Source organism: Cololabis saira, chromosome 18, assembly GCF_033807715.1.
Source record: "Cololabis saira isolate AMF1-May2022 chromosome 18, fColSai1.1, whole genome shotgun sequence".
In the NCBI taxonomy this organism is placed as follows: Eukaryota; Metazoa; Chordata; class Actinopteri; order Beloniformes; family Belonidae; genus Cololabis; species Cololabis saira.
In genome coordinates, this window is record NC_084604.1 from 38,365,165 (window position 1) to 38,382,024 (window position 16,860).

Consider the following 16,860-nt stretch of genomic DNA (forward strand, 5'->3'; position numbering starts at 1 on the left):
TCCGCGTACGCGTCAATCTCATGACATCACTGGGTGATTCTTTGGGAAAAATGTTTGTTTTTGCATGTTTTGTCACATTTACACAGACTCAAACACACACAGAGTTTCTATGAGTTCATGTTTGTTCTAGTTCTGCTGGTTAAAAAAGAAAAGTACAAAGGCTTGAAATGTTGTGCTAATTGTGCTTTATTAATTTTTTTATTTTGTTATTATTTCCTTTATTTTATTATTTATTAAAGTACTTGAATTTACTTTAAGATTATTTTAATTTAAGCTATTTTTTATTAATTTTAATTTATTTTTTATTCTGTTATTTTATTTATTTTATTATTTATTAAAGTACTTGAATTTACTTTAAGATTATTTTAATTTAAGCTATATTTGCGATATATCCCCATACTTTTTAAGGACCCGCTGCCTCCCTGCATCATCCCCCGTCGTACCAGCAGTGGTAAAAAAAAGCTCATATTAAAGTGGAACTTTTTTCCAGGTTTATAATTTAATAAATAAATAAATCATGCATTTAAACTTGCCTCTTCCCTGTGTTTAAGTGAGAAAGTCAACCTGCAGCCCTCTCTGCTGTGCTTCAGCCTACAGTTTCAGTATTCTGCATCATCAAAACTAGTTTTTGGCCAAAACTAAAAACTTAAGCCGGGTTTGTTAGCCAGGCTCCAGTCCTGCTCCTGAACCGTCCTCTACGGTGGACCCGAGTGGACAGGAAGTGGCCGGTTCTCCGTGAACTGGCGCTGGAAGCCGTAACCGTAACCACGGCCCGTAACCGTAACCACGGCCCGTAACCGTAACCACGGTCTGTAACCACGGCCCGTAACCGTAACCACGGCCCGTAACCACGGCCCGTAACCACGTCCCGTAACCGTAACCACGGCCCGTAACCGTAACCACGGCCCGTAACCGTAACCACGGCCCGTAACCGTAACCACATTTCGACTTTTTTCTTGAAATTTCGACTTTTTTCTCGACATTTCGACTTTTTTCTTGACATTTCGACTTTTTTCTGGAAATTTCATCTTTTTTCTCGAAATTTCGACTTTTTTCTCGACATTTCGACTGGCGGAGTTGTTGTTGTTGTTCCGGCCAGAGTTAGTTGTTAGTGGTTTCACGCATCGCTCCGTCGTTCCGTAACTTTGGGGAGCCCGTAACCGTAACCACGGCCCGTAACCACGGCCCGTTACCACGGCGATCACAGATGTCGCCGCTCCAGAAAGAAGCTTCTCTGGTTCGTCAGTCCTCCTGGTTCATAGATAAAGGAGTGTGAAACCACTGTGGGGGATTTCAGAACCACAGACGTGATGATTTAACGACCAATCGCTGCAGGAGAAGAACCTGCCGACCAAATTTCAGCAGATAAACCATAAGAAAAAGGTGTTTTTTTAATAAAACTGCTCGATAACGAGCCACAAACATCAAGCTTCTGCAGTTTTCTGAGCCAGAGCTTGTTTAACTCTGAATTACCCACAATTCCCGTCACCAGACTCTGGCGTGTCGCCCATTCCGTTCATTACGGCGTTTATTCCCGAACATCTCTGTGGTTTACTTATCCGCTGAGTGGAAGGAGAATGAATTGGAGCTTCGTTCCCGCCAGGACGCTTAACGTGGTGTAAACGCCGTAATGTGATCATTTCTGCTGTCGACGGCGTCAAACTGGGAGCAAACAACTCCCAGTCTAATTTTAAAGAGAGGGAAATGTGATTTTGGGGATTGGAATGCAGATCTGCAACATCCGTCTGGTTTAGGAGCCGCGTAATAAACTTTCATTTGATTTGAAAACAATATTCCCCGAGCAATGATGTGCTTAAAGCCGTATTCATCAGGATGTGTCAATCAGCTCGAGAGAGAGAATAAAACCGTCCAGTCTTTGTTCAGAGCTCAGCAGAAACCTGCAGCTCCTCCTGCTGGACGACTCGCGCCATCGCAGGAAGATTTAAAACTGAAATAAAATCCTTCTCCCTACAGATACCTCTTATTCATCCTTCATCACCTCCTCTGGATTAGTCTCTTCATCCTCTGCAGGTTTGACCAAGTTACATTTAAGACGTTTTAATACCATTTTAAAACAAAATTTAAGAGAAAAAAGACACTAAATCACTAATAAATCCAGTGTGAGGTCGAGGTTGCCAGATCTGACAGGTTTCAGCCCAAACGTGATGTAAAACTCGCCTAAATAATGAAAAAAAAACAGCCCAAATCCTAATTTCTCTGTTAAAACGTTTTGTGTTTTTTTTTATAATATTGTAGTTTTGGTTTTGATTTTTATTTATTTATTGGAAAATGTTTTAATTGTGCAATTTTTTTTTTTTTATTATTACATTAATTGAAATTTGATTTTCTTTTAGGAAAAAGGGACTGATAAAATAAGCTTAGTCTTCTTTCTGTTCCCTTTCATTCAAGGAAAGAGTTTGTTGTAATTATATTGAACTGTTATTAAATACGGAATAAATTTCAAATCATAAGCAAATGAAGCCAAAAATATTTCAGGCTCCAAACAAAGATTACAATTAAATTGAGTAGATTAAAGCAAATATAATATCAGTGAGTTTATTGTGTAAGTTTCTACTTTTCTATGCAACTTTTTTGTCGATTTCTCCTAAATATTTAGTAAAAACCAGGAAAAGTAACCCAAATATATTTATTATATTTATTTACATTCACCAATATTTGCTAAGAAATCCATCACTGAGGTCGAGGTTGCCAGATCTGACAGGTTCCAGCCCAAACGTGATGTAAAACCCGCCGAAATAATGAATAAAAAACAGCCCAAATCCTAATTTCTCTGTTGAAACGTTGTTGTTAATGTTAAAAAGACAGCTATTGTGTTTTTTTATAACTTTGTTGTAGTTTTGTTTTTTAATTGTTTATTGGAAAGTGTTTTTTTTTGTTTTTAATCGTGCAATTTGTTTTTTTTATTATTACATTAATTGAAATTAGATTTTTTTAGGAAAAAGGGACAGATAAAATAAGCTTAGTCTTCTTTCTGTTCCCTTTCATTCAAGGAAAGAGTTTGTTGTAATTATATTTAACTGTTTTGTTTGAATGAAATAAATAAAAAAAAAAAAATTGAATTATTAAATGCGGAATTACTTTCAAATCATAAGCAAATTAAGCCAAAAATAGTTCAGGCTCCAAACAAAGACTACAATTAAATTGAGTAGATTAAAGCAAATCAAATATCAGTGAGTTTATTGTGTAAGTTTCTACTTTTCTCTGCAACTTTTTTGTTAATTTCTCCTAAATATTTAGTAAAAACCAGGAAAAGTAACCCAAATATATTTATTATATTTATTTACATTGACCAATATTTGCTAAGAAATCCATCACTGAGGTCGAGGTTGCCAGATCTGACAGGTTCCAGCCCAAACGTGATGTAAAACCCGCCGAAATAATGAAGAAAAACAGCCCAAATCCTAATTTATCTGTTAAAACGTTGTTGTTAATGTTAAAAAGACAGCTATTTTGTGTTTTTTTTATAACTTTGTTGTAGTTTTGTTTTTGAATTACGTTTATTGGAAAGTGTTTTTTTTTAATTGTGCAATTTGTTTTTTTTTTTATTATTACATTAATTGAAATTTGATTTTTTTAGGAAAAAGGGACAGATAAAATAAGCTTAGTCTTCTTTCTGTTCCCTTTCATTCAAGGAAAGAGATTTGTTGTAATTATATTGAATTGTTTTGTTTTTCTTTTAATGAATGAAATAAATAATAAAAATAAAAAAAAAAGTAAATTATTAAATACGGAATAACTTTCAAATCATAAGCAAATGAAGCCAAAAATATTTCAGGCTCCAAACAAAGATTACAATTAAATTGAGTAGATTAAAGCAAATATAATATCAGTGAGTTTATTGTGTAAGTTTCTACTTTTCTATGCAACTTTTTTGTCGATTTCTCCTAAATATTTAGTAAAAACCAGGAAAAGTAACCCGAATATATATATTTATTTATTACATATATTTATTTATTATATTTATTTACATTCACCAATATTTGCTAAGAAATCCATCACTGAGGTCGAGGTTGCCAGATCTGACAGGTTCCAGCCCAAACGTGATGTAAAACCCGCCGAAATAATGAATAAAAAACAGCCCAAATCCTAATTTCTCTGTTGAAACGTTGTTGTTAATGTTAAAAAGACAGCTATTGTGTTTTTTTATAACTTTGTTGTAGTTTAGTTTTTTAATTGTTTATTGGAAAGTGTTTTTTTTTTGTTTTTTTTTTAATCGTGCAATTTGTTTTTTTTATTATTACATTAATTGAAATTTGATTTTTTTAGGAAAAAGGGACTGATAAAATAAGCTTAGTCTTCTTTCTGTTCCCTTTCATTCAAGGAAAGAGATTTGTTGTAATTATATTTAACTGTTTTGTTTGAATGAAATAAATAAAAAAAAAATTTAAATTATTAAATGCAGAATTACTTTCTAATCATAAGCAAATGAAGCCAAAAAAAGTTCAGGCTCCAAACAAAGACTACAATTAAACTGAGCAGATTAAAGAAAATCAAATATCAGAGTTTATTGTGTAAGTTTCTTCTTTTCTCTGCCATAATGGAAACTTTTCTGTTAATAATTTCTCCTAAATAATTCGTAAAAACCAGGAAAAGCAGCCTCGGTTTTATCAACCTGCCCAGTCTGATATTTTTCAGCCCAATTGGGCTGAAACCTGCCCAACCCGGCAACCCTGACTGAGGCGTCTAAGAACCGGTAAACGGGTTTATTTTTACTTAAAACGATTTAATAAAACTTTTCCTTTTTAAAGTGTAAGAAAACTTTTTAATGCTGACTGGATGAATTCCCACTTTAAAATTAAGATAAAAAAATGAAGACCCTTGGATTGAAATTTAAGACGAATTAAGACATTTAAAAAAGCCTTGTTTTAAGGACCTGCGGTCCTTAAAAAGTGAATAAATAAAAGAAACATGAATGAGACACAAGCTTGTAGATTTCACCAGGAAAGAAAGTGTTTACAGCTGAAACATAAAACTTTATTAAGAGAAAACAAGTGAAACAGACGTTGAAAAGAAACCGCTCCGGCGGTCAGAGCTGCTGTGGGAGTCCGTCGCTCCATCGCTCCGCCGTCAGAACAAACCTCCGGGTCCAGAGGACACGTCCCCCGTCCCCGTCTCTACCCCCGTCTCTACTCCAGAGTCTTGGCCGCTCCTTCCCGGGACAGCCGGTCCGCCTCCTCGTTGCCGTGGTAACCGGCGTGGCCCGGGACGTGCAGCTGGAGGAAGAGGAGGAGGAAGAGGAGGAGAGGAAAACAAACATCAGCAGGGCTGGGGATTGATTCAAATGTCAAGAATCCATTCAGATTCTTAAGATTCAGAATCGATTATCAGGATTTGATTCTATTCCGATACAGATTCAGGTTAGTGTTATTAACTGTTTATTTCAGCTGTTTCATAAATGATATGACTGTAGTTCTGCAAAATATAACTACTACTATTATATTGAGATTCAACAGCAAGTATTGGCAACCAATGATGCTGTAAGGACCAATCAGCTCCCAGAATTATAGAATATAGAAATATTTCATGGTTTGCATTAATGGGCGTGGCCTAATGGCTCAACAGCGCCCCCTAGAAAACTTTGTGCCTCAAGCCCCACAATACGGTTTGACATACATGCACGAAAATCGGTACACACCTGTATCATGTCACAACTTAAAGAAAAGTCTCTTGGCGCCATGGCCCAAACCCAACAGGAAGTCGGCCATTTTGAATTAATCGTGTAATTTTGGGACAATTTATGCCATTTCTTGAGCAGTTAATTCAGCCCGAACCGTAACGTGCACCCAGGTGTGTTATACATCAAAATGTGCGTCTCCATCCTGCGACTACGCGCATTACTTTTCTCAGTCAAAAGTCCATATTTGACAGTTCCTACTTTCTGCCATAACTTTTGAATGTTTGACATAAAGAGTCGTGGTGGTGTCATCGGACTCGGTATTGAGTCCTTGAACTTTATTGGTGAAAATTGCACGCGCAAGGGCCCGTTCATCACTGCTTGCAGCTTTAATTTATGTTTGTATTGAGAATGTTGCAAGTTAAATGTATATGTGTGTCTGTAATGTATACGTAATGTTGTATGTTAGAAAAAATTTAAAAAACGACAAACATATTGTGGAAAAAAAACTAATGTAAAGTTGTAGTCAAGGAGTTGCTGAATCCAGGCAGTTGTATCTTTATAATTATATGCATTGCTATCATGGTGTTTTCCACTGTGCAAACTAAAATAAAATTCGACAATGATAAAAATTTCACTTTTTTTTCTTTGGTTTATCACAATTTGCTCAGACATGTGAACATTTTTCTGACACTGGAAATGCATTCTGGGAGGTGTTTGCTATCAATTGAGACAAATATTGTGCATATTATCCTCGTAATTGTGGAGATATTTAATTTGGATAGGCCTGTTCAGGTGAAATTCACCTCCAAACTCCCTGGGGGTGAACAGGTTAAGGTCTTTCTGGTTTTAAGCCAACCAGTGGTTTTGAGGGTTAACAGGTTATTAAATGTTTTCCTGTGAACTCTGGGAGGCTTTACTCACCCAGACGACCTCCAGCTCCGTGTTCAACCGGTCCAGCTTCACAAAGTCGTCCTTGTTGGTGATCTGACCCCCCGACTTCAGTCTCCAGCCGTTCAGCTTCCAGTTCTTCACCCAGGCCGTCACGCCTACGGACCGAAACATGGCTGGCATCAAACTCAGCTCAGACCAGCTCAAACCAGCCCAAACTCAGCCCAAACTCTGCTCAAACTCAGCCCAAACCGGCCCAAACCAGCTCAAACTCAGCTCAAACCGGCCCAAACCAGCTCAAACTCAGCTCAAACCGGCCCAAACCGGCTCAAACCAGCCCAAACCAGCTCAAACTCAGCTCAAACCAGCCCAAACTCAGCTCAAACCAGCTCAAACCAGCCCAAACTCAGCCCAAACTCTGCTCAAACTCAGCCCAAACCGGCCCAAACCAGCTCAAACTCAGCTCAAACCGGCCCAAACCAGCTCAAACTCAGCTCAAACCGGCCCAAACCGGCTCAAACCAGCCCAAACCAGCTCAAACTCAGCTCAAACCAGCCCAAACTCAGCTCAAACCAGCTCAAACCAGCCCAAACCAGCCCAAACCGGCTCAAACCAGCCTCAAACCAGCTCAAACTCAGCTCAAACCAGCTCAAACCAGCCCAAACCGGCTCAAACTCAGCTCAAACCAGCTCAAGCCCGCTCAAACCAGCTCAAACCAGCCCAAACCCGCTCTAACCCGCCCAAACCGGCTCAAACCAGCCTCAAACCAGCCTCAAACCGGCTCAAACCGGCTCAAACCGGCCCAAACCGGCTCAAACCAGCCCAAACCAGCTCAAACCGGCTCAAACCGGCCCAAACCAGCTCAAACCGGCCCAAACCGGCTCAAACCGGCCCAAACCAGCTCAAACCAGCCCCAAACCAGCTCAAACCAGCCCCAACTAGCTCAAACTTAGCTCAAACCAGCCCAAACCCCCCCCCGTCGTGTGAACGTTCCTCACCGTTGATGGTGAACTTGCTGTCGGTGTAGAGCACCAGCTTCTTGATCTTATTCTCTTTGGCCAGTTCCAGAGCTTTACAGGCCGCCTGCAGTTTAACCAGGTTAAATAACACCAGGATTAGTTTATAAAACATGCATTTCTCTGAATTCATCAATGTTCTGTTGGTAAAACGGCTCACGCTGAAAATAACAGCAATATTTGTCACATTTAAGTTGAAATGACGTTTTAAAAAGTGGTGTGAACCAGTGGCGGCTGGTCAGCAGGGGGCGCCAAATACTACTGAACTAGTGTCAGGCAAATATAGATTTAATATTTACATTATCATATTATATATTTAACTTATAGTATTAGATGTAACATTTAACATGTAGATCTAACATTTAATATTTATATTCAAGTTAACATGATTGTAAATGTGCTACAAACTGACTTTTCAAAGGTTCTCATCACGTTTTTAAACGTTACTTGAAGCTAAATGTGAGAAAACTTATTTTCAGCGTGAGTGCTTCACTAACAGCGCTCCCTAATAATCCACATATAAATAAATGAAGCATAAATATTTTATTGGTGATGGAAAACTGACTTTGAAATGTGCCCAAAATCAGACTTATAAAATATTTTAATGTTTAAGAATAAGAACCTGAGGACTAAAAACCTTTTTTAGCAAAGTCTTTTATCACTAAACAATGCTTTTGGGGTTTTTTCCCCTAGTTGCTTTTTTTAAATTGTTTTATTCTCTTTTCTGCCATGTTTTGACTTTTTATCCCTTTTAGCTCTTATCTTGATTTTATTATTTCTGTTTCCTTTTAATTATCAAACTGTAGCACTTTGACATTTTCAGTAATGTTAAGTGCATTACTAATAAAATAAATAAATACATGTGATATATAAAAAAATATATCATATATATTTTATATCCAAAGAAAAATCTATTATAATCTATTATATATATATATATATATATATATATATATATATATATATATATATACATATGCGCCTTAGGTTCTTACCAACATGGTATTAACCATTAATATATATGCAGACAAAAAATACAAATAAATAAATAAAATGTATAATACTAATAATAACAATAACAATAATAATAATAATAATAATAATAATAATAATGTATTTGTTTTACAGGGGGGGGTTCTGACCTGTAACTCTGCGCGCTGGTTGGTCTGTCGTCCGTCCAGACGATCTGCAACGTTTCTGCCCAACGAGATCAGTTAATAAACATTCAGTTAATCTGGTTATGAGGTTTTGATGGTGTTAATCATGGCGTTAATCATGGTGTTAATCATGGTGTTAATCATGGAGTTAATCATGGTGTTAATCATGGATGTTAATCATCATCTCACAGCGGGTGTCCGGGGCCCCAGTACACGCCGATGCCGGCCCTGGCTCCTTTCCTCCCGTTGGCCGAGCAGCAGCCGTCCGTGTAGACGACCACGGCGTCTCCTGGAGGAGACAGAGCAGCTTTAACACCTAATAAACATGTGTATATTTATTAATATGTGTAGACGACCACGGCGTCTCCTGGAGGGGACAGAGCAGCTTTAACACCTAATAAACATGTGTATATTTATTAATATATGTAGACGACCACGGCGTCTCCTGGAGGAGACAGAGCAGCTTTAACACCTCATAAACATGTACATTTATTAATATATATAGTTATATAGACGACCACGGCGTCTCCTGGAGGGGACAGAGCAGCTTTAACACCTAATAAACATGTGTATATTTATTAATATATGTAGACGACCACGGCGTCTCCTGGAGGAGACAGAGCAGCTTTACCACCTAATAAACATGTGTATATTTATTAATATATGTAGACGACCACGGCGTCTCCTGGAGGGGACAGAGCAGCTTTACCACCTAATAAACATGTGTATATTTATTAATATATGTAGTTATATAGACAACCACGGCGTCTCCTGCACGGAGACAGAGCAGATTTAACATCACCGTATAAACATGTACATTTATTAATATATGTAGATGTATACACGTATATTATGGATATAGATATGTATGTATATGGCTATATTGAGTTGTATTATACTTACAGTATTTATATATCTATATCTCTATAAATATATACTGATTTATAACGTATTTTCCGCACTATAAGGCGCACTTAAAAGCCTTTAATTTTCTCAAAAACCTGCAGTGCGTCTTATATATGATCATTACGGTCATTTCTGCTACTGTAGTCAGGGGGATTGTGGGTAATGTAGTCAGGGGGATTGTGGGTAATGTAGTCAGGGGGATTGTGGGTAATGTAGTCAGGGGGATTGTGGGTAATGTAGTCAGGGGGATTGTGGGTAATGTAGTTGGTGTCGCTGAAGTAACAGCTCTAAAAACGTCAGGAATCGTCACAGACGTTCAAGACAACAGCAGCGACGCTGACTCGTATAACGGAGACTTTGACGAGACGGAGCAAAGCGGGTTTTTATTTTGTTAATGAAGTTTGACATACGGTACTTTTCTTCTTGTTTTTTTTCATTTGCATTTGCTGTAGGATTTTGTAGCATTTCCTGTAGCTCCATCAGGTAGATACGTAACTCAACCCCAGCCACTATAGTCGGTATTTTACCAGATATTTAGTGCTTAGCCTTATAATGCGGAAAATACGGTAGTTACATGTAGATATGTGGATATATAGATTTATAGTAATTTTTATGTATATAATTGGAGGTAAATATATGAAACAGTAAATATAGCATATATACTCTTATATAGTTATTCAAGTGTATTGTTTTACCATTGCTGTCTATTGTTCTCTATTATATTGTAGTATTATAGTAAAGTAATGATAATGTAATACTATACATTATAATTACTTATATTAGTACAAACATACATAGTAGCAAAACTAAATGCTGGACGTTTGTTTTGTTTTCTTTTGTTTGCCTTAATTTTGACTGTATTTATATAAACATATAATTGAGTATTATATCACTGTATTGAACAGTTATTGAAACTCGTCTTGTTATATGTAAGAATGTACAGGACTGTCTCAGAAAACTAGAATATTGTGATTTTCTGTAATGCAATTACAAAAACAGAAATGTAATACATTCTGGATTCATTACAAATCAACTGAAATATTGCAAAAATTAGAATATTCTGGGAATCTTAATCTTAAACTGTAAGCCATAATCAGCAATATTAAAATAATAAAAGGCTTGCAATATTTCAGTTGATTTGTAATGAATCCAGAATGGATGACTTTTTTTTTTTTTTTTTTTTTTTTTTTTTCACAATCATAAACAGATTTGATTAGTTCCACTTTACTCTGCCGTTTGGTTTTTATTGAAGTAAAAGTTGACAAAATAAGGTGCGTGTGAATGTGGTGACTGAAGCAAACGCCACGAGAACATCATGACGGTCACTTCATCATTTCAAGTTTTTTTTTTTTTTTTTTTTTTTTAAATTGCATTACAGAAAATAAAGAACTTTATCCTAATATTCTAATTTTCTGAGACAGTCCTGTATGTAGATTCAGGGGTAGGACTGGATAAGTGTTTACTTCATTCCTACTCCGTTTGGAGCATGTTGGTGGATCCGTCAACTATTATATGAAGTGCTGTACACACATATACATATATATATATAAAATTTGTATTCTGTTTTTTCACTTTTTTGTACGCTCTTTTATCATGCGTGTTCGAAATAAAATCTTCAAATCAAATTAAAAAAAAAAATCAAACTGGATCAAGGGAGAAGCCCCGCCCCCTCAGGTAAGCCCCGCCCTCTCAGGTAAGCCCCGCCCCCTCAGGTAACCCCCGGCGAGGCCCCTGTTTACCCATGTAGGTGAATCCGTCGGAGCTCTGGGCCGAGGACGGCTCTGCCGGCTCCGACGGCTCCGCCGGCTTCACTCGTTTGGTCTGCTGCCCCGCGTCCTCGTCGGAGTGGCATCTCTTCTTCCCCAGAGGGATGTACTCCAGCGGCTCTGGGGCTCGTCTGGGGAGCAGAGAGTAGTCCGGGTCCGGCTCCGGAGGCCTGGGGGCTGGAACCAAACACAAGCACCGTTGGATCAATTAAACCAGCGGTCGGAAACCCAAAATGTTGAAAGAGTCGTATTGGACCAAAAACACAAAAAACTAATATGTGTTGCCTCATAATGAAGGCAACACATGCTGCATGTTTCTATATTAGTTACAACTGGCTACTCGGCTGCTAATGTAGCTGCTAATGTAGCTGCTAATGTCTTTCCACGTTACACTTCTTGTTATTGGACAACTTTTTGCTACAGAGCAAACATTCTTTTTTTTTTCAAACAATTTAATATAAACACAAACGTTCCTAAATTGTGAATGAAAGGGAGCAGAAAGAAGAAGAATCTTATTCAATCCGCCCCTTTTCCCAAGAAATCAATTTACAAAGAACGTAATTTAAAAAACAACAACAAATTAAACAAAAAACTAAAATAAAACACAGACAGTCACATTCCTTTTTAGTTCCCAAGTTACAATTCAGTTAATACCATTCAACAACAACAAACGTTTATACCTTTCATGACACTGGGTATGTCAATCAAACGTAACTAACATATTTCATTATATTTACTTAACATACCGGCTTTAATTGTTCTTGAATGTAATGTTTGATTGGGATTCTTTGGTTTCTTTATTCAGATTGTTCCATAAACTGATTCCTTTCACAGAAACACAACGTTCCATCAATTTGAGCTTTAAACATAATTTGCAGAATAGGGCTGGGCGATTTTGGACAAAAATAAAATCCAGATTTTTTTCTCTGAAAACCTGATTTTCGATTTCGATTTTTTTTGGTAAAACTACAAAAGACAATGGAATAAATTGTTTCAAATATTTTATCTTTATTTTTAAAGAAAAATAGCAAACAAATTTCCTTATTGGGAATGAAGTGCAATTGAAAGATGCTGTAAATCCTCCTTGAGTTTAGTAAAGTGACATTTACAATTTTCTTGACCAAACAAAGATGACTAGACGAGCTGCAAAAAAGGAAAATCGATTTTCCGATTTTCCTTTTTTTAACATCGTCTTGATTAATAAATCCGATTTAGATTTAAAATCGATTAATCGCACAGCCCTTTTGCAGAATACTATAATCTACTAATTCATTAAATTTGCATTCAGGCAATGAATGCAAAATGATTCGGTCCAAGAAACGTTGAATCCTCTTTTCTCCTCAGTTATATAGAGCGCGACCGGGTTATTGCTAATATTCCGGTTAGAAAAGGCTTATTGATGCATGGAAACGTAGTCAGTGACGCTATTCCCTCTATACCCCGATCAGCGGGACTGGAAACCCTTTCCTGCATCTCTGAGTGGTTTTAGGGCTGGGCGATATATCGAGATTTTAATATATCGATATATTTTCAAACGGGATATGGTACGAGACAATATCGTTTATATCAATTATTAATTTTTTTTTTTTTTTAATGATTTTGATATAGCTTATTTTGTGACAAATTGACTTGAATGTTTTATTTGAGATTTGCACAAATGTTTTGTTATTTGCACAACTGTCAACCTCAGTGGAAAAGTCTGCCTGTTACTGTCTACATTGTATTAATTACACAGTGTATTTTAATTTAATTGTTATGCAGGAAAGGGATATTTGTTTTATTTTATTCAAGAAGCATTTTTATTCTATATATGCAGGCAGTTTATTTTTATTTCATTTGTTTTATACATGTTGATATTGTGCAGACCTCTGTTAATAAAGGAACCTGTGTGATAGCTAACAGGGCTGCTAACAGAGATGCTAACAGAGCTGCTAACAGAGATGCTAACAGAGATGCTAACAGAGATGCTAACAGAGATGCTAACAGTGAAGCTAACAGAGATGCTAACAGAGATGCTAACAGAGATGCTATGCTATAATGCTTTGGGGGAAACCCCAATTATGGCACAGAAAAAATATGGATATATATCGAGTATCAACATTCAGCTAGAAAATATCCAGATGTGACTTTTGGTCCTTATCGCCCAGCCCTGAGTGGTTTCAGTGTTTCTTCTCACCCGTCTTCCCCTGAGGAACTGCTGGCAGCGGCGACGGCTCCTCTCCCCTGTAGAACGCCCAGGCGTCCCGCTCAGACGCAAACTTCTTAAACGAGGCGGCCGGAAACTTCTGCACCTGCGTTTTACATTCGTCCCTGAATCACAATCACAAACAGATTTATTAGTTCCACTTTACTCTGCCGTTTGGTTTTTTATTGAAATAAACGTTGACAAAATAATGTGCGTGTGAATGTGGTGACTGAAGCAAACGCCACGAGAACATCATGAAGGTCACATCATTTCAAGTTTCTTTATAAAGCTCTTTAAACACAATGGTTAGATGGAATTGGAGCTGGTTATTCTGCTAGAGGACTAGTTAGGGACTAGTTAGTAGTTTCTGAGGTGGAGGGGGGTGTTGGAGCTGGTTATTCTGCTAGTTCAGGGGTCGGCAACCCGTGGCTCCAGAGCCGCATGCGGCTCTTTAGCGCCGCCCTGGAGGCTCCTGGAGCTTTTTCAAAAATGTTTGACCTTTTTTTCTTCTTTTTTTTCCTTCTTTTCTCTTTTTTTCCTTCTTTTTTTACCTTCTTTTTTCCTTCTTTTTTCTCTTCTTTTTTTTTCTTCCTTTTTCCTTTCCTTTTTAATCTCGACATTTCGACTTTTTTCTCGAGATTGTACTTCAACATTAATCTTGACATTTCAACTTTTTTCTCTAAATTTTGACTATTTCCTCGACATTTTGACTTTTTTCTCAACATTTCGACTTTTTCTTCAAGATTGTACTTCAACATTAATCTCGACATTTCGACTTTTTTCTCGAGATTGTACTTCAACATTAATCTTGACATTTCGACTTTTTTCTCGAGATTGTACTTCAACATTAATCTTGACATTTCAACTTTTTTCTCGACATTTCGACTTTTTTCTCCACATTTCGACTTTTTTCTCCACATTTCGACTTTTTTCTCCACATTTCGACTTTTTTCCAGATATTTCGATTTTTTCCTCAACATTTCAACTTTTTTCTCAAGATTGTACTTCAATATTAATCTTGACATTTCAACTTTTTTCTCGACGTTTCGACTTTTTCTCGAAGTGCATAATGATAAAAAATCTCCCCCCAGTTCTAACTAATATAGAAACATGCAGCATGTGTTCCTTCATTCTAAGGTTTATACAAGACTTTTCATTTTTTGCGGCTCCAGACATATTAGTTTTTGTGTTTTTGGTCCAATGTGGATCTAAAACATGTTGGGTTGCCGACCCCTGTGCTAGAGGACTAGTTAGGGACTAGTTAGTAGTTTCTGAGGTGGAGAGGTGTTGGAGCTGGTTATTCTGCTAGAGGACTAGTTAGGGACTAGTTAGTAGTCGTGTCAATCCTCCAATAGTGTAGAAATAGCGGTAGTGCAGTCGCCACACAGATCTGATCTCAGCTGATGGAAACATTTATAGTGAGTTCAACATCATCATCCACTTCTCTGTGTTATTGAGCTGCAGTTGAAAACAAGCTCATATGGAAACTAGAACCAGGATGATGTTCTACAATCACGCAGGATCAGGACAGAACTACGTTTGGTCTGGAGCTGAACTAATCCTGGTCCTGATTCTCTCTGGTCTTGGTCTGGGTTTAGCTGCAAAAACCACCATCTCTGTTGCAGCAGCACATTCATCTCTTTAAATGTTGCTCTCCGGGTCACCAAAGTCGTAAAAGCAACTTAACATCCACCTCCGAACTTGACCTTTAGTTCTGCATCTGAAAGAGTCGAGCTGACTCGACAAAATCAAACGCAGGTTCGTTGTTGTGACTAAAGCATCGACAGGAGTCGACCCAAAGCGTCAGACGCCGGTCTCTTTTTGGTCTCGGTCTTGACTTGGTCTTGGACTTTATACTGTCTGGTCTTGATAGTGTCTTGGTCTCAGTCTTGAGCTAAACTAGTCCTGGTCTTGATACTATCTGGTCTTGGTAGGGTGTTGGTTTGGGTCTCGGTCTTGAGACAAACTAGTTTTGCGGTGCGTCCGAAATCCCGTACTAAACTAGTATATACTAAAAAGTGTACTTAAGTTTGGCACACTTTTGAGTAAATATCAGTAGTGTGCATTAATTTTGACGTACTATTAAGAGTGCACACGTCACTTCCTGCCGTTGGGAGGAAGTGACCTGTCACAGCAGCAGTAGCAGCTGTTACCATGGTAACAGCAGCAGTAGCAGCTGTTACCATGGTAACAGCTGCAGTAGCAGCACTACGCTCTTTCCCGTTTATCCTGGCCCAAACAAGATGACATTATATAATATTATTAAATATGAATATTATAATATTAATATTATATAATAATATTATTATACTTATGACATATACGTATCACTTAGCAACCAAACACCGCCGCATTGCATTGTGGGAAGTTTCTGCTCAGCTAGTGTCCATTAATCCACATTAATACATTTCTCCAGAATGAGTATGGATAGAGCTACTATTGATTTAGTTAGTTAGTTAGTTAGTGATTTATTCTATTGAGTACGTTCTAATGTTTCGGACGCACTAAAAAAGTCTTGCATAATAATTTTGCTACTCATTAGGGAGGAAGTATGGGATTTCGGACGCAGCCATGGTCTTGGTTTTAGTCCTGGTCTTGGTCCATATACTTTCTAGTCTTGGTCTGTTTTGGTCTCAGCCTCAAACTGAACTAGTCCTGGTCCTGGTCTTGTTACTCTCTGGTCTTGGTCTGAACCAGTTCTGGTATTGATTCAATCTGGTCTTGGTAGTGTCTTCGTCTGGGTCTTGAGTTGAACTAGTTTTGGTCATGATTTGGTCTGGCTCCTCCCTGGTCTGGGTTTGGGGGGTCTGGACCTCAGGTCCTTCACCAACCCAGCCAGGACAGGTGGTGTTTGCAGGTGGAGGTTGCAGGTGTTTTTAGATCTCACCATGTCTGGTAAACTCCCGGCTTGAATCCCTTCCTGACCGCGTAGAAGAACTTTGGCATCTCGTTGCTGCAGAAGTTCCTCCTAACTGCCCTGAACAAACCTGTCAACCTCAACATCACCAGCTACCGAGACCCGAGGCCACCGCCATCATAGAAACTCTTACATCAAACACGTGTTTCATTAAAAACAGCTGCAAACACCAAAACAACGGCCTTTAATCAGGAACTAACCTGATTTAAACCTCTAAAAGAAACAAAAAACGCCTGGAAGAGTTGTAAAACTTTGCCCTTTTTCAAAACGAAATCATTTATTTTGACTGAAACCTAAAAAACGTGAGTTTTATAGATAAATACAGTTAATGCGAACAAATTCACCCGTTGCCTTCCTTGTTTTCACAAAACTCTCGCGATAATTCCC

General features: G+C 37.8%; 1 protein-coding gene across 1 annotated transcript; it reads right to left on the bottom strand.

The window, feature by feature from the left end:
- Nucleotides 1-4,965: 4,965 nt before the first annotated feature.
- Nucleotides 4,966-16,832, bottom strand: rnaseh1 (ribonuclease H1). The gene is made up of 8 exons (XM_061746650.1): nt 16,444-16,832; nt 13,548-13,681; nt 11,345-11,548; nt 8,889-8,988; nt 8,685-8,739; nt 7,525-7,609; nt 6,560-6,684; nt 4,966-5,234 (listed from the first exon to the last, which is right to left on the bottom strand). The coding sequence occupies exons 1-8, from the start codon at nt 16,557-16,559 to the stop codon at nt 5,148-5,150; spliced, it is 906 nt and encodes a 301-aa protein (XP_061602634.1). The 5' UTR covers nt 16,560-16,832; the 3' UTR covers nt 4,966-5,147.
- Nucleotides 16,833-16,860: the final 28 nt, after the last annotated feature.